The sequence below is a fragment of the Pelmatolapia mariae genome, linkage group LG1, assembly GCF_036321145.2.
Source record: "Pelmatolapia mariae isolate MD_Pm_ZW linkage group LG1, Pm_UMD_F_2, whole genome shotgun sequence".
In the NCBI taxonomy this organism is placed as follows: domain Eukaryota; kingdom Metazoa; phylum Chordata; class Actinopteri; order Cichliformes; family Cichlidae; genus Pelmatolapia; species Pelmatolapia mariae.
In genome coordinates, this window is record NC_086227.1 from 12,939,169 (window position 1) to 12,961,553 (window position 22,385).

A 22,385-nucleotide genomic window follows, 5' to 3' on the forward strand; every position below is an offset into this window, starting at 1 on the left:
GGGCTTCAGTGTTTGTTTACAGTACAACTCCAGATCCAGGTGACAGCAAGTTAAAATGATGTTACCTGTCTATGTCCAGCAAAAGCCTGTATTCAGTTTTAATATTGCTATAAACTGATACCGAGCCGTTTATGTCTTTTATTCACTGTAATGTTTAGTTTTTGGGTGATAGTACAAAGACTGACAGAGGAGTATAGAGAGGGAAAAATGGGAGAGAGCAAAATGAAAACAGCAAAGAGAGAGAGCAAAAAGAAACAAGAGTAAATGTAGACAAATTCACCCAAAATTATAAAGCTGTAGCTTCTGTTTGCCCACATTCATTGGTGATGATTTCACAGAACTAAGCAGTGTATTGGATCCACCACTTGCTCTTATAATAATTACTATAAGATTTATATTTTTGTTATTTTCTAGTTTCTAGTTGAGTGAAGAGGATGGACAGGAAAAATGAGGGAGCAAATCGTGAAGTTAGCTGGGAAAAAAGTTGTTTTTCACAAAGTAGTTTTTCATGTACTTCATGGATGCTTTGCGTGTTTTGCAGTAGGACACTTAAAAAACGCCACTGGACATTGTAAACAGAGTGTATTGATATGAATGGTAGCATTTTACAGGACTCATACCACTGTAAACATGGCATGAAAAGGATGGTTGCCACTACACTGATGTGACAGACTATAAAACTATTCTCCTGTGCTGATTGTGCATAATAAAGGAAGGGTTTGTGTGAATTGGTAAAAGAACTTTGTTACCAATTTGCTTCATGTACAGGTGTGTGGCGTGGCAGGGTGATTTTCCAGTGTCTCTACTGAATATTGCTAGTTTATGTGACTGATGATTTGGTGGGCTGCTTCTATGTGATTAAAACACTGCATGTTTTGTGCATGTTTCTCATCTTGTCTCCTTTGGCACAAATGGTTCTTTATCTTCTTTAACTAAAGGCTCCACCCTAAAATAGTTTGCATTTGAAGGTAACACTGTAATGTGTATCTAAGTAAATTTAGGTTTGTAAATGTGAAAAGGGTTGATTACATTTGTAAACAGCATATTCCATTAATAATAATTACTAGGAACTGCTGACATTATGATTGGGAGCTGAGCCCCCCTAAAATTTTGAACCTAGAATCGCCCCTGCTGTACAACATATGCAATTCTTTCTTTCGTTATTTCTTTTTCATTATATAGTATTTTTTGCAAAAAGGTGAAGTCGTGTTACAACGTGTGTTTGGATTTGTTTTGCTAAGGGTCCCATGAATGTACTACAGCATGAAAAATTAAACCAATGAAGAGGTAGAGCCCTCGTTTGCCTTTCAGATTGCATCTGAGGTGTGGGCTGCGGCCCAGCCTCTCATATCCTATGAGCAATCAGGGAGCAACATTCAGCACAGATTTAAATTAATTAAACTGGGAATTAACACAAAAGTGGCAACACATGGGAGTGTCGCACTGGGATGTGTTTAGCCTGCAGTCTGATTGTTGACTTTTTGGTAACTTTCAGGTTATTATTGTTCAAGAAAGAGACATTATCCTGAAGTGTCTCATGGAGGTTTTCCAAAATAGAAATACTCAAGTAAAGTACAAGTATCTTCAAACTGGGCTTGAGTAAATGCACTGCGCTACTTTCAGCTGCTTGTTGGAGGGAGAAGTAGACAAAGAATCAAAAGCATTTGGTCTCCAATTGAGCCTGAGCAGGAGGGGAGTGAGAAAGAGAGATGACCCAGTTCTGTTTCACACAGTACTGGTGCCAGAGGCAGAGAGACGGTGGAGGCTGGGGTGCACGTGACGGGACTGGGCTGGGCCCCGGTCCACATGGGAAACTCACAATGTCTCGTTTGTTTTAAACGACTGCGCTGTTGGAACTGGTCTCCCTTTTTCCTCTTACTGTCTGTTGTCTGCTGTGAAATGTGGAAATGATTTTTGTCTTTGGCTCATGTCCAGATTCTTTTGGGAAAGATGTATCCCCCTCCTACCCTTTTTTTCTGTGCCCCTATCTCTGTTCCATCTTCATCTTCCAGGCCTTCACCTGATAAGAGTAAATGATTGTGTAAACTCCTTGGGGACTTGTAAGGAGAGAGTGGAAAAAAAGAGGGGTTAGATAAAGCAAGCAGTCGGCTCTAGGGAATCTGATTTGAAGGGAAGGAGAGATGAATAGTCTTGATGGAGGGACTTTCTTTACACTCTGTTATTTATTATTAGCCTTTTAGTTTTAATTCTAGGCTGCAGTAGCTAGTGTGGAAATCACCTACTGTGTTCCACAGACACACCCTTGCAGCCAGCCAGCCTCCGGTGGCTTTAGGGATGATGATCTATACCCTAGATTGTGGATTATTAAGAAAATCGCAAAAGGCAGCAAACTGCTGATGGTAAATGTGACATTTTACAGAATAGCAGTAGCATAGGTAACTAATGAGCCAGTGATCATATAATAGAAGCAACAGACTGATTTTTCTTGTCCTTGCTTGTGTCCGTCGCTCTCCATAGCCGCCCACACAACTTTAAAAGGTTTTCCAGACCTCTTCCCTATCTCTTGTTTTTTTCTTTCACTCACTCACTCACATACACACACACACACACTCACAGAGACACGCGCACACATACACACACTCACGTACAGTGCACCTGAATGCCAGACCAATTAAAATGCCAGGAAAATACAATGCATGCTTTATGGAGTGCGTTACCGTCTGCTCTGCAGGCCCTTTATCACTTATAATCTAAGTGTGTTGTAGATGTCATGTGAGATTACATTGAGTTTGAGCGTTTGTGTATGCCAGACAGCCATTCGCTCACTCACTCAGGATAATGTTCATATTCTGTGATTTTAAGCTCCAGCTTCAACCTTTTTTTTTTGGCCTAATCTTACAACCTGTCTTTTTGCTTTGGGTTTAAAAAAATCACCCTTTTACCTCTGCAGACTATCGCACCGGGCCGTGCTTTGCCTCAGTAAATAACCAGATGTGTCAAGGACAGCTCACGGGCATTGTGTGCACAAAGACTCTGTGCTGCGCCACAGTGGGACGGGCGTGGGGTCACCCCTGTGAGATGTGCCCAGCCCAGCCTCACCCCTGTCGAAGAGGGTTCATACCAAACCACCGCACCGGGGCATGCCAAGGTAAAGTCTATTCCTCTGTGTCTCTGCCTCCCAGTCTGTTTTCCTATCTTTCTTTTTCTCTGTTACTCTCCCTCTACCCTCTGCTTTCTTTGAGTAGTGTGCTGCTGCTGCTGCTGCCATCTTTTCCTTTAACTCCTTCTCCCTCCTTGTCTGCCTTCACCCCCCTCCCTCTGTCACCCACTGAGCTCTGCCCACCATCCCTTTTCCAGAGGATTAGCTCTAATTGGGTTAAATTGGGGTGGGTGGCAGTGCCTCCCACATGTGTATGGAATGCCCGCAGACGCCCGCTGCGGCGGGACTGTCAGAGTCAGTAACACGGGTCAGTGGCGGTGCCACGTGGGAGAGCTCATTTCTGGTAAGACGGCCCTGTGTCTGCCTGCTCCAGACCCAACAACATCAGAACCTCCGCAGGGGAGGCGGACCTGAGCCAGGACCCAGAGGAACATGGAGTACTCTGAGACAGCATCAGGTCACAGCCTCCTGTAGGTTTCCAGCCTGAGACCTTCGTTTTAGTCTGTCACATTCATTAAATGAATTTCATTTAATCATCAGCATCACTCACAAAGTAACAGATTAGAAAGCTGCACAAACCTGATGGTCTGGGTCACCTCACAAATGGCGTCATCATGGCCCTCCTTTCAAGCAATATCTTTATGTACATTAGTCTTCATGTGCGTGTGATCATAAATGTATCGAACCTGATGCTTTACTGTCAGCCTTTTTTTCTATATTCACTTCATTCCTGTTTTTTTTTTACCAGTTTGGTTGCAGTTTTTGTTCATTCTGCTGGAGAAATTCCTCTCCTCCTGTTTCTTTTCGTTTGTCATACTGTTGATCTCAGGAAAGTCAGAGAGAGACTGTAAAAACAGACCCATGTACATCCAAGGCTGTTCACATTTGTGCGTTAAACTCAGTCAGCATGTGTATTAGGGCTGCCACGATTAGTCGACTAGTCACGATTACTTCGACTATCAAAATCGTCGACGACTGATTTAATAGTCGACACGTCGTTTGAAGCTTTGTAAGATTCCAAAACACGCAGGAATAAGTAGTAGGATTTAAGAGTGTAATAACGGACTGAAACAGAAGATGGCAGCACTGCATGTACAAGGATGCCAGCTGCCATTAAACCCCGAAGAAGAAGAAAAAGAAGAAGAAGAAGCTGTGTCCCAGAATTCATAGCGCGGCCCAGCTAAGTTTCCAACAATGGCGGCAGCTAGTTAGTTTTAATATTACTCTTATTATTCTTTCTGGGTGACAAAATAAACGTTTAACATATTTTCAGGCGAGAATGTAGCTGTGTAAACCTCAAATATCTGCTCAGTTTATCAAGACACCACATATTTTCAAAAGTGCTCCGGCGTTTTCGGAGATGTCTGTTACCCACTAGCTCGATAGCTAGCCGGGGGCAAGGCTCACTAGCGCCGGTGAGAACACCGGACTCCCGGCAAATCATTTTCAAACCCACCGCTGTCTTTCGCTACTCAGGTTAAACATATATGAGTCACTTAGATAACTTAAAAATATTATTGTTTGGCTTTTTTTTAGTATTTTATTTGTCCCTGAGTAAATCGGTTTGGCTGAGATTAAAGTTATAGTTTTTACACAGCTGAATAAACGTCAAGCAGACAATCCGAAGTGTGAGATGCTCGAGAATATACTCCGGTGTCCTGTTATATTTTAGATAGCAAGGAGTTCATTAAACTTCACCGAAACAATCTGCAAATTTCATTAAAATTTAATAAACTATCATCTTGTCTTTATTTTTAGTTAGCACATACCTTAAACACTTAAAGCTGTAAGTTAATGATAGTTATATAAGAGCAGATGCATGCTGGTGCAATAAGCTGTACATTTTACGTCCAATTGATGCATGATCTGATTAGTCGACTAATCGCAAAAATAATCGGTGACTAGTCGACTATCAAAATAATCGTTTGTGGCAGCCCTAATGTGTATTAACTTCCTGCTCCTCTTCTAAGTTTATTTTACCACAATAATGTCTGTGTCCTTTTGCTGTTTCACCGTTAGAGTATTAATTCTGTGATATGCATGTACAGATGTGGATGAGTGCCAGGCCATCCCTGGCATCTGTCAAGGCGGAAATTGTATCAACACTGTTGGATCGTTTGAATGTAAATGCCCCGCTGGGCACAAGTTCAACGAGATCTCGCAGAAATGTGAAGGTAAGCAACAGTAAAGCCATGAACTGTCTGGCTTTCGGTGTCAGCTTGAATGACAGAGTAGACTTTCGGTTATTTTTTAAATCCGTAAAAGTTGAGACAGTTAAAAGCCACATCCGCCAAGATGTGGTTAACTTCACCTCAGTCGTGGTATTCTGATTATTACTTTGTAAGGAAAGACCACACATAAGCCACATTTTTGCCCTTCCCTTGAAAAAAGCCTAATTAAAGCAAAGCAGCGCTCTGGTTTCTCTCAGTAACCCCATGTAACACTCAATTTTGATGTTTGAAAGAAATGCTGATGAATTTTGAAATGAATTTTTTCCCCTTCTATACAAATGTTAAAGCTAGACTATGTAAGTTGCTGCTCCAGACTAATTCAGTCTGGTATGAACAGTAGATTGGGGAGGCTAATATTGTGTTAGTTTTATTGAAATACTCATCTTAAACTTACATCTCTTCTTTACAATACTTCTGTTTTATTGCTTTGAATGTTTCAACTTATTAAAATTCATTATTAGCATTAATTATTGCTGTCAGTTGTAATCAACATGGTTGAGCTGCACCATGAATCCTAATTAGACTCAGTTTCAGGATTATTTGATAAAAACATGTTTTTCTCCCTCTGCTGTGGGACTCACATGGATTTTAATGCTTTTGCTGGAAAATTTTTACTACTCGTCCACAAATATAGGCCTAAACCAATCCTGTGAAGTGTATTGTCCGTTAGACGTGTATATAACAATTTCAAGGCCTAAGCTCAGAGAAAGGTAATCTGGCACTTGTTTACAGTGTGAAATGTGTGCTATTTTAATGCCCAGAAATAATTACCGGAAAACTTCTGCACTTTGTAAGAAATATTTCAAATGTGTCGAAGTCACAGTGCTATTCCTGCAGACTTTTGTGCTGCATGGTGTGCGCTTGGTGTTTAATGGTGCTAACAGAAGAGGTACGGAGGTCCCTGGATTTGATATCCTGTGACAATGCCTCATTTCCATTGTTCCTGCCAACGCACGCTCTAGTTTTGGAGAAATTCACGTTTCGAGATAGTTTTCACTTTCAACACCAGCTCTCCTCTCCTCTCCTCTTTCGCAGATCTGGACGAATGCTCAAACATTCCAGGTATTTGTGGTGTGGGCGAATGCTCTAATACTGTCGGCAGCTACTTCTGCAAGTGTCCCCAGGGGTATTATACCTCAGTGGATGGATCCAGGTGTATAGGTGAGTCCCCCTGTCCCCTTTCCCACTCCAAAGAGCTGCAAGTTCCATTGTGTGTGATTTGCTTTAGTTCATGGTTGCAGTCATTATTAGACCTGACAAAATAGGAGACAAAGCAAAAGATGCTGCTTCATTCTCTTTCCTTTTTCCACTCTATTTTGGTTCTTCTTGGCACTGAAAGCAGAGAAAGGAAACTCTCCAAAGTTCCAGCTGGTAGAATTTAGGTCAATAGTCACTTGTTGAGTTAAACTCTCTTCAAGCTGTGGCGAGCACGTGATGAGAGAAGTAAAATGAAGTCTTATTTCCAGGTGACTTTCTTCACAGCTGGAAAACGCTAAATGTATGTGCGTCTTCGTAAAGAAAACTCCTGTATACTTCCTAGTTAAGCTCACTTTCACCCTAAAACCAGAGCAGGAAAAAAATTAGGTCAGAGCAGCCTCTTACACATACACGTGCATACAGCACACACGCACAAACATATGCAACCATGCAGTCACATTACTCCCCCCCAGGAGAGCGTGTTCCTGAGGAAGGAATGTCTGTGTGTTTCGTTTCCAGAAAACTTTTGCCCAAAACATTTCGTCTGTTTCTCATGCAGTCACACTTCTCGCCCGACCCCCTTAAGATCTCGTGGTTGCTTGCGAGCAGTTCTGTGCCTGACATCTTGTCGAACTGAAGCAAGCGATCTGTAGTTTAGGCTGTCATTTTCTCCACATGAAATCTGCCCCGGATGGTCTGGGTGTGAAACAAAACATGATATATTTATGTTAATGCACAACTTGAGTGTGAGTCATGCTGGCACACAGTGCCAAAAACTGCAGGATGAAGGAAGGGTTCATATAAATAGGAAATGAGGACTATTGGAAGTGGCTTCCACCTTCCAAATGATGGAAAATCTGAAGCAACAACAACAATTTTTTTCTGATTGTACTCTTGCCAATTTGCTCAACACGCAGACAGCACATGCCATATTCCATGCGGCGCGGTTAGTTTAACCGACTTCCTGCTGTGTCGTTTCCCACAGATGCTCGTGGTGGGTATTGCTACGCCAGCCTGCTGAACGGGCGCTGCGCCAACCAAAATTCACAGCTGTTGACCAAAATGCAGTGCTGCTGTGATAGTGGACGCTGCTGGTCTGATGGGTCCACCCCTGAAATGTGCCCCATTCGTGGAACAGGTGCAGTCATTCACATGGCTTAAGTATTGTGATCTTTGTGGCATTGTTATTTAATTATACTCAAAATCAATGCTCTTAATAAAAATGTAATAAATCTGTAAGAATCTATGGAGATTTACAATGAAAACAACAAAAACAAACTTTACAAAGAATAAAATGCAAGTTAACATACAAACACAATGTACACACATATTTGCACACACACTAGACAATTCAGAGCTAACTTCTATCTGTTTTTCAAATATGCTTGTTATAGAAGAGTACCAGAAACTGTGCATTCAGATACCCAGTGGACCGATACCTGATCGTGTCCCAGGGAGCCCTGACATACCCAGCATCTACCCAGTTCCATATCCTGGACCTGACATTCATCAAATTCCAATCAAGGTCCCTGTCCAACCTGTCCAACCTGTGCAGCCTGATCATCCTAGACCACCTGTAGAACCTATATTGCCTAGGCCAGGTATGTCCCGGCTTTCTGCCCGTGATTGCTTCATGTTTGCATGTTCAACCTGCAATTGACCTTGGGCTGCCATCAACGTCCAACTTTTGATATACAAACAACCGGTACCGTTGAACTAAAAAATTAATGGCAGTGAGTGTCCTTTCTCAAAGAAACCATTCTTACACAACTGCATAGTAGTATTTAGAGTTCTATTAAACATGTCCAAAATCTTTGGCTTTAAAAATTCCGACACAACTGTTTTGCACAACTATTATACTGTGCTAATGCAGTGTTCAGATTTATCTGGCAATGTAAAACTACATATGTGCAATATGCCAGAAACAGGTGTGTTGGCTACACTTCCTGTAAATTAAGATGTTGAACTAAACAAAAATATGATTTTTCGTTATATTACCTCATGTTTTATTGACGAAACGCTCGCGTGATTTTGTTCTATCAGGTCCCGTAATTATCCAAACCCAGAATATCACCAACATGTGCCAGGCCTTTCGTAACCTCTGCCTGAATGGCAGATGTATCCCCATGCCAGGCGTTGGATATCGCTGTGAGTGCAACATGGGCTTCAGGCTGGACAGAAGGGGAGAGTGCATCGGTGAGTTCTGACAAGTTTTCTTAACACGAAACTCAAGGTGCATGCGTTTGGCTGTTAAATTTCACGTTTGCTTTCCAGATGATAACGAATGCGAGAAGAACCCATGCGCACACGGAGAATGTGTGAACACAGACGGATCTTACATCTGTCAGTGTCCTGCTGGATTCCAGTCGACCTCAACCAGAACAGAGTGCCGAGGTTACACATTTACATACATGCAACAAATGCGCACTTTAAGAGTGTGTATGTTTATTGTGCTATCCGTTGCTTTTTTCCCTGCCAGATCTGGACGAGTGTGTGGCCAATGGTCGTATTTGCAACAATGGCCGCTGTGTGAACACTGAAGGCAGCTTCCACTGTGTCTGCAATGCTGGATTTGAAATTTCTCAAGATGGCAAAAACTGTCAAGGTCTGTTAACTTCTCATGTTGGTCACTTACTACTCTATGGAGTAGAGATTTAAAGGGCAGATTCCTTTAATATTTATGATAAATGGACCATGGATATGTTAGAGGTGGTGGAAGCATGAACCATAATGGGTGAAATCATGCACAATCACTGAAAATAATTATTACTAGAGTAAACCTCTAGTGTTACTAGAGTAAACTAGGGTAAATCATTTAGTTTCCCTTTGTCCACAGACCTGGATGAGTGTCTGATCAGGAACATGTGCCTCAATGGACTGTGCATCAATGAAGATGGGAGCTTCAGATGCATCTGTAAACCTGGGTTCTATCTCGACACCAGCGGACGCATGTGTGTAGGTACGTTTGTCCAAAAGCCCACAAAGTGAAGCATCAGCAGAATGTATTTTGAGTAAGATATTCTCTTGACTGCATTTTCGCCTAGCTTGGAGGATGACTACCTCTCTGGCATGTTAGTAGCTCTGTTATATGACTCTTAACACACAGGGCAAAAAATCCCCCTAAAAAGCCTTGGAAAAATCCCTTTGCTTCCTTGCACGCCAGTTGGACATAGTTGGATAGTTGGGACCCGCCTGTTTGAGATTTCAGCAGTCAGGCCGCCCTAAACTTGTTGAGTGCAAAGAAGAAAAAACGATTTGGCTTTTTCTTGTTACATGCTATAACATGCTGTAATAGCCAACAACTATTGTATATGCCAACATCAGAAGCTATATCAAACCTTAGATGGCAACTAGAGTTTCATGGTCTCAGACACAGACGTTTGATTTCAGAGACACTGACCTGGTTAAGTCATTACAGAATAAATAAACAGGAGAGTAGAGTGTGGCTGAAATGTGCTGATGTATGCAGCCATTAATGAAATGTGTAGTCTGAAGGGGCCCTGGGGCCTCATTGTCTCTCTCCAGTCTGTCTGTCCTCCAAGACACCCAAACAGAACACACACATACACATCATACACATACGTACATGAACACAGACTTAAGCATGCATGCTTTATCACGGTGTATGCTCGTTATCGTAATTATTGTAACACAGTGAGAAAACAAAGAGAACAAAGAACATTTTCTTAGCTGAAGTTAAAGCTGAAATTTTAGGAGTTGTGGCTGCATTTTTTTAATCAGTTATTTATTCCAATCTGTTTTATCTTCTTACCTCTTAGTATTGTGAAGAGAAAGGTATATCGTTGGATATAGATGTATACAGAGGTGTTTTTTCTTGTCTCTATTTGTAGACATTGATGAATGTGAGACTCCGGGCATGTGCATGAACGGCCACTGTGTCAACACTGAGGGATCCTTCCGCTGTGAGTGTATGGCCGGGATGGCAGTGGGCCTGGATGGACGGGTCTGTGTTGGTGAGTACATGGAACTAGAGTGAATTGCGTGATCAAGAGTCAAGAATAATCTCACCTTTTTTTTCTTCTTTTTTTTTTAAAAAATAAAGCAAAAACTTGAGTTTGTACAATTCTAATAAGATTGAAAGTCAATATTTGGTGTGACCATCTTTATTCTTCAACACAGCCTGAACTCTCTTATTTAGCTTTCTTGTAATCTCTTTAACTAATCTCCAGGAATAGTTCTCTGGGCTCCTTGAAGGACATTCAAAGCTCTTCTTTCAAAGTTCTTCTACCTTTTGGACTGTACTCTGTCAAGATGATCCCACACTGTTTCAACAGCATTGAGGTCCTGGCACTTGGGAGGCCAATCCATGACTGTTGTACCTCTTGACGTTTGTACTTACCGATGAACCAAAAAACCTAAAGTTTCAAATTTGTACTCATCACTCCCAAATACCTGTTGCTACAGATTTTTGATCTAGTTCTTGTGTAATTTGGCATACCCTGGTCTTTTCTCCCTGTACCCCTTCCTCAATAATGACTTCTTGAAATCCACCTTTTCACTGAAGTTGTTTCTGAGGAAAGTTCATTCACTTATCCCATTTCCTCAAGTTTCTAAGAACACTCTGCACAGCATACCAAGATATGAAAAGTGCTTGGCTATATATGGAAATCACCTTGTTGGTGTAGAATAACAGTTTTATACCCATTAAACTTTACTATCTTTCACATTTTTTGTAGATTGTATATTTGATAGACTGCTAGTAACAAGGTGCATAAAGATACACTTTAATATTGTCTCTTTGCTAAGTTGTCTGTTAAATGTAGACACAACACTGGTTCAACCCTTGAGGTGCATTTTTTATTTCGTATGTGCCTTTTCACTCGCTGGGCCCACGTCCTGGAGCTGCGGTTTGTTTCGAAGGGGACTGGCGGCGGCTCCCGGGCCTGGCAGATCCCCATGTACTACATAGAGGTGAAGAAGTGAAAGAATCGAAAAGGGGAGGGAGGCTGGGGCATGAAAACCTTGTTGAACTGGGGGATCATATATAGATAAGAATCGGAAGGAGCGTGTTTGGAGGTCCCGCTCCTGAAATTCAGATACTTTATCTCCAAACCAAACAAAAAAGAAAACAACACATAAACAGGAGAGTAGAGTGTGGCTGAAAATGAGTGAAAAAGAAGCCAATGTTCAAAGAAATCTCTGTAAGACCTCCATTAAGACTGGACAACTACTGCTCAAGAACGCTTTAAAAAAATACAAGAAATCTGGCTCTTTGTAAGAAAAATATAAAAAATGATGGTTGGCTCCAGACTTTGTACTGCACAAGTCCAAGAACAGAAAACATTGTCTGAAACTGTTTAGAGCAGACTGAAAATTTGCTTTTGATTACTTGTACATACCATGATGTCAATATTTGAAAATTTGTTCATATTTAATAGGAACAACCAGCACATTAAGAAAGAAATAAGTAAAAGAACTTTAAGTGCTTTGGCGAAGACTTCAGTACATGTGACCATTTTAACCAACAAAGGACAAGCCAATGGTGAAAGTGTTTGTTCCACTTTTTGAAGCACCTGAAAGCACAGACTGAACATACTTGTAAGATGGGTTAATCCCACAACTGTCTACAGATGTTTACCAGCAAGCGTACATATTTTTTCCTATTCTGTGCTAAAATTCAGCAAAGATGAACGCGATAAAGCAGAGAGTTTTCACGTCATATTAACCTTTACCATCAACCTGTGCTGTTCCTGCACATTTACTGCAGTTATTGAGCACATGTTGATCAGCACTCAAAGAACTTTCTGTCTCTCCTTCTGCTCCGGTCCCACAGAGGAGCCCTTTGAAAGATTTGTCTTGCATTTTCATAAATGATATCTCTTTGTGTGAGAAATGTCGAAACGCTGTTGTTTGGTCTATGTGAACATTTGTCAGAATGATATCAGTGCAAGAGAATTCTTCAAATCCCTGGATATTGTGAAAAGAGAACAACCATTTGTTTTGCCAGTGTTGTTGTTTATTGGAGCTGCGGCCTCTTTCCTCCTTTTCTCTCGCTCTCTCTCTTTTGCTTGGTCTTCGGTCTCTTTTGAGATCTCTTTCCTCATCTCGGTTTCTCACACACATGCTGTCTGTCTTATTTTTGTTTCAAACAGACACACACATGCGCAGTACGTGTTACGGCGGATACAAGCGAGGGCAGTGTGTTAAGCCTCTCTTTGGGGCTGTGACCAAGTCGGAGTGCTGCTGTGCCAGCACAGAATACGCCTACGGAGAGCCCTGCCAACCGTGCCCACCACAAAGCTCTGGTACGGCTATTCAAATTGCCCCAACCTTTACACATATAGAACCACCTCCTGCTGCTTGACAGATGCAAACGCAGACAGACACAGTTTGCGCATAATTCAAAACACACCCGTTGATGTGAGGATGACCAAATGAAACACTGCATCTCCTCTGCATGCCAGCTTAGATTTCACAAAAATATAAAGTTAAGTTGTTTGACGGTGATTCCCGCAGTTTGGAAACACTGACAGCCACCAAACACACACACAAACCCATGTCCACAACCACACACACACACACATAATCCAGTCACTTCTCATTAGTTGTGCCAATTAAGGTTTCGGTATCAAAAGATGCCAGAGCTGCACCACATTAAGAGCCTGTTTTGTATACATCTAGGCTAAATGAGAAAGCGTGTAAATGGATAATGACATGGTATTAAATGGCTTTTGGCAAATGTGATATTACTTCTGTTGCTGTTGTTGCTGCTTTTTTCAAGCAAACTGTGGTGTGTGTGTGTGTGTGTTTGTAGCCGAGTTCCTGGCTCTGTGCCCCACTGGCATCGGAACGACCGGTGATGGACGAGGTAATGTAATACATAAGCTCAAACCACTGACAACCTTGAAACCAAGTGGTGCTGCGTATATTTAAGAGGTTTTTTAGAGTTTGTTGGGTTTTTTCCTGCAGACATGTTCAGCGGTTTATTGTTTTTGCAGATATTAATGAGTGTGCCCTCGACCCTGACATCTGTCAGAACGGAGTATGTGAGAACATGCTGAGGACGTACAAATGCACCTGCAATGAAGGTTTTGAAGTAGACCTGACAGGGAAAAGCTGTGTTGGTGGGTGGACTGTTCTGTAATGTCCTTGTCTACAGCCTTGATCTCAAAAGCCAGTGTCGTCACGCGTCCCTGTCTGTGATTTCAGATATCGATGAGTGTCTGATGAACCGGCTGCTCTGCGAAAATGGCCAGTGCCGGAACACGCCGGGGAGTTTCTCCTGCCTGTGTTCGACGGGATTTCGCTTTGATCCCGAGACAGACGTCTGCGAGGGTCAGAGACCCGTTCATTCCCTTGTACGGCGCAGTGTAGCTGCATCTGCCGTGTCTCAGATTTGTTGTCTCATTTTTGTGTCCCACAGATGTCAATGAGTGTGAGTCTAGCCCTTGTATAAATGGGGACTGTGTGAACAGCCAAGGGTCCTTTGTGTGCTTGTGTTCAGCGGGTAGCTCCCTGGACAGCACCGGGCTGGAGTGCATAGGTAAGTATTATACCAATACATTACCAATAGATTTTATGGCCAAGTTTTTTTTGTGTATTTGAAAAAAAACTTTAAAAAAAGGTACACTGTAGTATGGATTGATTCAGTCCTACCAATTATAATTAGATCATTATAGATTAAAAATGAAAATTTGCTTCACTTTTGCTGAACCTTAACTCAGTGCATCGCCCCTTAAATTAGTGCTACGCCACCACTTGCAAGCCAATCAGCTCATTCCTTTTTTCCAACGATCAAAGGAGATTAATTAAATGTAAACGATATTATGCACTGTGTCATACTGTATATAAAGCCAAATCCTAGTTACTTCGTGTAAACTGATTGTTTAGTAACTCTGAGGTCTGTTTGATAAACCAGAGACTATTAAGAGCACTTGCTGGCTGAAGATGATCAATGATCGGTGTGAGGTCAACATCAACGGGGCCACACTGAAATCCCACTGCTGTGCCACACTGGGAGAAGCCTGGAACAGCCCCTGTGCCAAATGTGAAAAAGGTGGACAATCGTTGATTCTTTTTAGATATGAGTTTATGTTATATAGTTTTTATTTTAACCGATGACTTCATTGATTTGGAACGTGTTATGTGCCCTTCTTTGTTTAGATCCAATCTGCAGTAAAGGCTTTGCTAGAGTCAAAGGAAACGTCTGTGAGGGTAAGTGCTGCTTTGATGCTGGGTTCTGGAAAATCAGACTTGCACTCTTATTCCTGTAATGTTCAAATTGTTGATGTTGTTTTTTCTCTGCTTACCTTCAGATGTGGATGAGTGTCAGGTATTTCCTGGAGTGTGCATCAATGGCAAATGCGTCAACACACCGGGCTCCTTTTTCTGCCAGTGTCCTCCAGGAATGACTGTTGACATGAGTGGCAGGATGTGCATCGGTAGTAGCTGTCCTTTATACTTGTGCAATCTATAGCGCGTCATAGTCTTATGTCAAATACATGTTAAATATGTGTTTGTGACATCCAGACCTGCGCACGGAGCTGTGCTACCTCACTCATGAGGATGAGCGCTGCGGGACTCCTATCCCGGGGCGGCACCGTGTAGATGCCTGCTGCTGCTCAGTGGGTGTGGCCTGGGGCCCTGAATGCGATGAATGCCCGGAAAAAGGCACTCCGGAATTTAACCAGCTCTGTCCTCGGGGCCCAGGCTTCTCGCACAGGGGTGACTTCATTAACGGCAGGCCCTTCCTTAAAGGTGTGGCACTGTTCACAAATAGCAAAGACTGCTATTGGTTGTTGCATCAACTACTTCTCACCTGTGTCTTTAATCTCCCTGTTCTGCACCTCAGATATAAACGAATGCAGGATGATAAGCACGCTGTGCTCCAATGGGAGGTGCAGAAACACTATTGGTAGCTTTCGTTGTCGCTGTGATAACGGCTATGCTCTGGACTCTGATGAGAGGAATTGTACTGGTGAGTAGAACTGAAGCTGATTGGTCAAATCATTTGGTTAAGGCATGAAAGCAAATATTTTTTGCTTCTTAATTTATTATTATTGTAGTTTATAGTTTAGGTCCATTAAAGCAGCGTATTTATGTGATATTCAACCTCTGATTCAACCTCTATATTTAAACAGCGAGCGTCTGTAGGGCGTTTGCTTATTTAAACCTTCTGCTTTCTTCTGATTGGCTGCCCCTCAGCTGGCTTCCACAAACAATACCCATTACTTAAGAGCAACATCTCCTCTTCATTGTAAAATAAACTTTTAGATAGTTTCTTAATGGATTACTTGATGGGCTCTGGTCACACACTGATCAGCATGTTTCAGTATTTCTCACATATATGAAAGAATGATTTACTGAACATTTTTGACAGCTAATCAGTAATGAAAATAATCTTTAGCTACAATTAAAATTCTATTTTTGACTGGAGTATGTCAGCTGCTCCATTATGTCTCTGCAAGTCTAACCATCCTTCATCAGTTCCGCTTTCTCTGTATCCCTCTGCCAGCACTAATTACAACAAAGTGTTGCAAAGACATTGCCTCCATTCATCTCATTCAGTCTAATGGGAGTCTGGCTAGCTTTGGGGACTTGTTGGAGCCGGTCCTTGCAGTCTGGTTAGCTACATTGCAACACTGTTAAAATGTGCACGCATCACTTTAGGTTTAAATGCCTTTACATTCTATTTCGTTATTCTGAAATAATTTATAGGCCCAGACTGAGTAAATGATATCTGGGACCCTTTAACCCCATATGAGGGAAATCCCAGCCCAAATGGTTTGAGTTAAGTGTTTCAAAATGTGGATTCAAGTCAAAAGGGATCAGAACTTTAGCTTTCATTGGCCCTTTAATCTTATTGTATACTTTGACTTTCACTATTTTTAAGCGTTCTGTGCTTTGATATGTTAATTTGCCCTCCGCTTAAAATCAATTCTCTATTTTATGTATTTTTTACTTATGATAAATAAATAAATATGCTCTCTTTACTCGTGAATGTTAGTGCAGTTTTGTGGATAATATCTAACTTGCTGCATTGTTCTGTTCCTTTCTTATAGACATCGATGAGTGCCGCATCTCACCGGACCTGTGCGGACCGGGCACCTGCATGAACACGCCTGGAGATTTTGAGTGCGAGTGCTTTGAAGGTTACGAGAGTGGCTTCATGATGATGAAAAACTGCATGGGTGAGCAGTGAATCCCCACACAGCAGTACCTGAGGATTTAGACTATGCATACCCCCTCATCTTCATACGATCCGGTTCAGTAATATGCAGAGACAGCATGCTTTCATGTGAAATCATTTCATCTGTCAGGACATAACTGAGTAATTTGATGTCCTTAACAGCTCTCTCATATACCCTGTTAAAGGGACAATGTCTGAGTGCAGCACAGCCAGGTTGAAAAGTATAGTGACGGCCTGCCACCTCCTTCACGTTCCCCCATGGGTCATAATCTCTGGATGAGGTGCCTAGGCTTGTATGCCAGACCAGGACCTCACTGTTGAAGAAGATGATGTAATCTAAATGAAATGAAAGTTTAGTTCACTTAATTTGAGCCCCCGCGGGGTGTTGAAAGCATCTAGTCTGGGCAGCCCAATGTGGTCACAACCGCTTGACAAAGCTGGTCCATAAAATCTTAAGGATAATAGCTCTTTATTACATGCCATACTTGACCTGCACGCGAAGGACCCGCACACAATCAGCTGCCCAACCAAAATGAATTTTATTTGAAGCTTCAAGTTCTAATACTCTAATGAAAAAATGGTCTATTTCTGTTCTGGTCTGCCTTTTGATGCCGTTTGATTAAATATCTTGGAAAAGTCATACAAACAAAATGGTGAGACTCAATAATTTTGTCGGTGAAGAGCCGTAATTAGCCAGAAATTGGCAAAGCAAAATTTACTGCTGTGGCAAAAAAGCAGCTGGATGTGGAAATAATGTGGGCAGAACTACAATCATAAACTGGTGGTACTGAATGGGTTTGCAGGCTGACTGAAATAACGTAATCATGCCGTTATATTGACTGAGATATAACAAGTACTTTGTGACTGCCAGTCCCACAGTCTTTGTTAAAATGGAAACAGAACTTCTGAAGTTGTCAGTCCGGTGGGTTTCTATGGTGAAGCAAACATGTGCACAGACTAGTGTTGCCTCGATTGCTGATGGCTAGCACTGAATGGCTGTACTTGCATCATTGTGTCTACTGTGTGTTCTGCCATCCCCAGACATCGATGAGTGTGAGAGAAACCCTCTGTTGTGTCGAGGAGGTGAGTGCATGAACACAGAGGGCAGCTTCCAGTGCGTGTGTCCGGAGGGACACGAGGTCGCCCCCGATGGATCGGCCTGTTTAGGTGAGTGTTGAGAGATAAGAGAGTCTTTTCCTCTTTCCTGTTTTTCTCCCTTCATTGATTACTGCACATTAGGCCTTTTCTACTGTATTTTCTTTGGATCCTTGGATTGACTTGGATCATGCTGTGTGTGGGCTCATTAGAGAGCGTTTGTGTCCTTAGATAGACGGGCAGACATGGACTCTGGGCCAATGTGCTCTCCTATATGCTGACATTCTTGCAGTCGTTTAGAAATGAACTAATATGATGTTTTTTTTGTCTTTACAGACATCAATGAATGTGAGTTGAGTGACAGGCTGTGCAAGCATGGTCAGTGCGTGAATATGATCGGCCGGTACCAGTGTTCCTGTGACACAGGATACAAATCAACCGAGAACAGACTGGAGTGTGTCGGTATGTTGTGACTGTCATGTGACTGCGTTTTAAAGAATAGATTTTATTTAGATTTTTGCCAACAGTATGTGTGTGTGTGTTTTGTCTGCCGCTTAGACATTGACGAGTGTACCATTGAGAACGGTGGCTGTGAGACTTTCTGCACCAACTCAGAGGGGAGCTATGAATGTAGCTGCCAATCTGGGTACGCCCTGATGCCCGATCTAAGAAGCTGTACTGGTGAGTAGCTGCGTTACCTGTCTGTTGTTGTCTTACAGTTGGCATTTTTTGTACACTGCATGCAAAATATTAAAAAAACCCTTAATTTTTGTGTTTACATCAAAAAATGTATGTACAATACAAAGACGTGGCTGTGACTTGGCTGGCACATGTTTAAAGAAAGCTCACACTGAGCCGGGTTATGGTGCCAGAATTTTTTTTGCTTCAAAGAAGCTCTTTTTGGAGAATGAGTGCAGGTTTCAGGCGCTGCTTATAGACTCACTCTTGTGATGCTTATTCCTTTAATTAACAGAGACGGATTTACAGACAGAGATCCAGGCAATAGAGGGGTTAATTGGAGAGAACTGTTCAGTTTCTTGCAGAAGTGCTGTCCTGAATTGAACTTGCTTATTTATGAGAGACAAAGTAAATTCAGTCCTGGCTTCCTCTTTGAAGCTGATGTGTGCTTTTCCCTCATTGTTTGCATACCTAGCTTTAAAATATGTTTTTTTTTCTTTCCCTCTTGTCCCTCTCTTTTCTATTCCTATTCCCTTTCTGCTTTCTCCAATCTGCAGATATCGATGAGTGTGAAGAAAGCCCAGACATCTGTGACGGGGGCCAGTGTACAAACACACCGGGGACCTATCAGTGTCTGTGCTTTGATGGCTTCATGTCATCCGAGGATATGAAGACCTGCCTGGGTAACGGACGTTCTTTTTATAGCCCAAATAAAACACTGCAGCCACACCAATTGTAGCTCTGCGCTTATTAGATCCAGGGGATTCTCGCATTTACTGAAACTACATAATGAGCATCTTCAGGGTTATCCAAGATATGAGTCATGAGAATAAGTCTTAAATGACTCAGATCAATGAGTCTGTGTATGAGAGAACGGGGCAAGTGCTGTTGTTGATTTATAAAATAGTGAACATTGTGTTAGCCGGAGGAATGTGTGACATTTAGACGTCTGGTTCCACTGAGTGAGAAAACAAAGAACTGACTTCTAAATGGATCTGCACAAGCTGTCTGTTATTGTTGTATTTATTTAAAGTAAATGTTTTAAAGCCTCAGTGTAGCTCATGATGTAATTTTTTTGTGCCTTCCTAACACCCATGTTATAGCTTATTTAAAACCATTTTTTTGGCTGGCTGAACATACAAAAGCAAATTCATCTCAAATTCATAAACCTTTCCTTTATTGTATTCATTTTAAGCAAGTTCTTGATTTTTATGTTTTTTAAATGGCATCGCTCTGTTCTTACCTCACTGCATAGATGTGGATGAGTGCGAGTTAAACCCGAACATCTGTCTGAGCGGGAACTGCGAGAACACCAAGGGATCCTTCATTTGTCACTGCGACCTGGGCTACTCTGTACGCAAGGGAACCACAGGCTGCACAGGTGAGTGAAACAAGCATACAAACCCACCAAACCAAAATGCTCTAACTGTGGGGGAAAATGAACAGAAGTGAAAGAACGGTGAGTCAGTCGGAGCCGGCTACTAATTAATCAGTGTGGAAAGAGTGCGAGTGTGTGTGTGTGTGTGAGACGTTGTTTAACAGCAGCAGTGAAAACAAGTTGAAGAGAGGTTAGAAATGAGAAGACCCAAGGAGAATGCCTGGCTAGCCCGAAGCAGCTCGAACATTACTCATCACCATTCGAAAGCTGCTGTCTGAGTTGATAAGAAACACGCTCACACATACACACACACACACTCACGTGTGCAGACAAACATGCAGCATCGTTAACAGCAGCAGGAGCAGTGAGGTCACCGTCTTCCATCAGATGCATGCATCATTTTGCACCTTTGTTTATTCTTTTGTTGCTCTTTCATTAGGGTCAGTTAAACATTACGTGATGGTTGGAAGAGTTCGGCAGCACGTAATCACCTGTAACGTCTCCAGAACACATAAATACAACGTCTGTCCGTCCGCTAGAGTCTTTTGCTAGTTTGGACTCGCCACTCGTCTAGAAAAAATTAAGTCTTGATTTATGAGGCTACTTAAAAAGTGTGCGGTCGAAGGCTAGTTGTGACTTTGGCCGGTGATTTCTTTTAATCTAACACACTCAGCAGCAGCAGCAGCAGCAGTGCATTTTCTTCAGACGCAAATAAACAGGTTTTTCTGAACTGTTACACCTCCACCTTCTCCACACACACACACACACACACACACACACACACACACACACTTGCAAACACATAACTCCTGCTCATTCTAATCCCATTTAAATGTCCATACAGTATTTTCCTTGTTTTCCTCGAGGTTGCAGCAAAAGCAGCCGGTTCTGATTCACAGCTTTGGAATTTCAGCCCCAGACCAGGGAATCGAGATGCTAATTCCTCTCGGACAGGCATGATGTCTTCTTATACACAAGAAACAAAACCTGCTACTCTTTCTTTTGGAAAAAGGTCTCCACCAAATAAAAAAATTCAGACAATGAAATTCACAAGAAATTGGTTGCTATTGTTCAGCTGCCTCATGCGACCTTGTTGGCATGCAGGGACTAAACCTTCTTGCATGTGTGTGTGTCTGTGTGTGCGAGTGTTAATGAGTGAGTGGTGCTCTTAAGCCCAGATATGATCCAGCTGTTTATGTGGCTCCCACAAGAATTATTTCTGTTTTTATTCCACAACATTGAGAACTCAGGGGCAGGGTGTGAGTATCTTGAGCGTACACTCAAGCACTTTTGCGTCTCTACATGTGTATTGGAAAGTTGGGGCCTGGGTGGAGATGTATTGGTAGAGTTTACAAGCATGGAAGCATCTTAAAGGGGTGATCATTATCAGAATTTATGGTCTGTTGTCTTTATCGTCTCTCAGCTAAATGACAAAACAATGAAACAATTCTTGCTTTAACAATGTGTTGAAGCAAGACCATGCAACTTTGACAATAACAAATTACACTAGCTGTCATTTGAAAGTGAGAACTTAGATTCCAAAGAGTCAGTGTGAACCCTTGGTCAGTTTTTACTACTGCAGCCGAAAGGTCAGATTAGCTATATTTTAATTCCCAATCTAATCGCGTTATTAACCATGTATGGTATGACCAGCAGCTTTTGCTGGCTAATGCTTATTGTTATCAAACTTAACATGAATGTGACTTTAAACATGGGCTGCATGCTAACAAGATGGATGCAGCCACAATTTCAGTTTGTGCTGTTTTCAGTTTAGGTTAGATTGGTACTTAGTGCTTTTCTTATCTAACTGAGCACTCAAAATGCTTTTTACTACAAGCCTCATTCACTCAGTCACACACTATTCAATTCAATTTTATTTATACAGCGCCAAATCAGAACAACAGTCGCCTCAAGGAGCTTTATATTGTAAGGTAGAACCTACAATAATACATACAGAGAAAAACCCAACAATCATATGGCCTCCTATGAACAAGCACTTTGGCGACAGTGGGAAGGAAAAACTCCCTTTTAACAGGAAGAAACCTCCAACAGAACCAGGCTCAGGGAGGGGCGGCCATCTGATTCAACCAGTTGGGTTGAGAGAAGGAAGACAGGAAAAAAGACATGCTGTGGAAGAGAGCCAGAGATTAATAACACATATTCATACAAACACTTTTTTCTATATAATCACCTTCTCTTGACATTCACACACACTCATGCTCATGGATGAGGCAAATCGAGATTCAGTAACTTGCTCAAGGAAACTTCAGCACACAGCCTGGAGTAGGCACAACTAGTCTTCCAGTTGGTACCTCCTGAACCACAGCCACCCCAGGAGCTCAGAGATTCTATGGTTTATGGTCCAAATAGATTTAGAAATAGGGTATAAAATAAATAAGGTGTATCAACTTGAAAAGATGAGAGTATCTCATAGACAGTATCGAAGATGGATTTAACTCCTGTGATTTCTTTTATTGGTTTCTGAAGTCGTGTTCTGAAGCCTTGAGAGAAGTATTTCTGCTGTCACTATCTTGG

At 42.0% G+C, this 22,385-nt stretch overlaps 1 protein-coding gene across 1 annotated transcript in view; it reads left to right on the top strand.

The window, feature by feature from the left end:
- fbn1 (fibrillin 1) overlaps positions 1-22,385 on the top strand; it is a 62,808-nt gene that overhangs the window by 13,024 nt on the left and 27,399 nt on the right. Inside the window, exons 7-32 of the mRNA XM_063472688.1 lie at positions 2,912-3,109; positions 5,170-5,295; positions 6,388-6,513; positions 7,535-7,687; positions 7,944-8,150; positions 8,593-8,745; positions 8,824-8,943; positions 9,029-9,154; positions 9,386-9,508; positions 10,401-10,523; positions 12,663-12,815; positions 13,325-13,378; positions 13,509-13,634; positions 13,720-13,845; positions 13,934-14,053; positions 14,429-14,566; positions 14,674-14,724; positions 14,826-14,951; positions 15,040-15,267; positions 15,362-15,487; positions 16,572-16,700; positions 17,741-17,866; positions 18,131-18,256; positions 18,353-18,475; positions 19,030-19,155; positions 19,728-19,853. Of these exons, the coding sequence (XP_063328758.1) occupies positions 2,912-3,109; positions 5,170-5,295; positions 6,388-6,513; positions 7,535-7,687; positions 7,944-8,150; positions 8,593-8,745; positions 8,824-8,943; positions 9,029-9,154; positions 9,386-9,508; positions 10,401-10,523; positions 12,663-12,815; positions 13,325-13,378; positions 13,509-13,634; positions 13,720-13,845; positions 13,934-14,053; positions 14,429-14,566; positions 14,674-14,724; positions 14,826-14,951; positions 15,040-15,267; positions 15,362-15,487; positions 16,572-16,700; positions 17,741-17,866; positions 18,131-18,256; positions 18,353-18,475; positions 19,030-19,155; positions 19,728-19,853 (3,459 nt within the window). The remainder of the gene's footprint in view (positions 1-2,911; positions 3,110-5,169; positions 5,296-6,387; positions 6,514-7,534; positions 7,688-7,943; positions 8,151-8,592; positions 8,746-8,823; positions 8,944-9,028; positions 9,155-9,385; positions 9,509-10,400; positions 10,524-12,662; positions 12,816-13,324; positions 13,379-13,508; positions 13,635-13,719; positions 13,846-13,933; positions 14,054-14,428; positions 14,567-14,673; positions 14,725-14,825; positions 14,952-15,039; positions 15,268-15,361; positions 15,488-16,571; positions 16,701-17,740; positions 17,867-18,130; positions 18,257-18,352; positions 18,476-19,029; positions 19,156-19,727; positions 19,854-22,385) is intronic.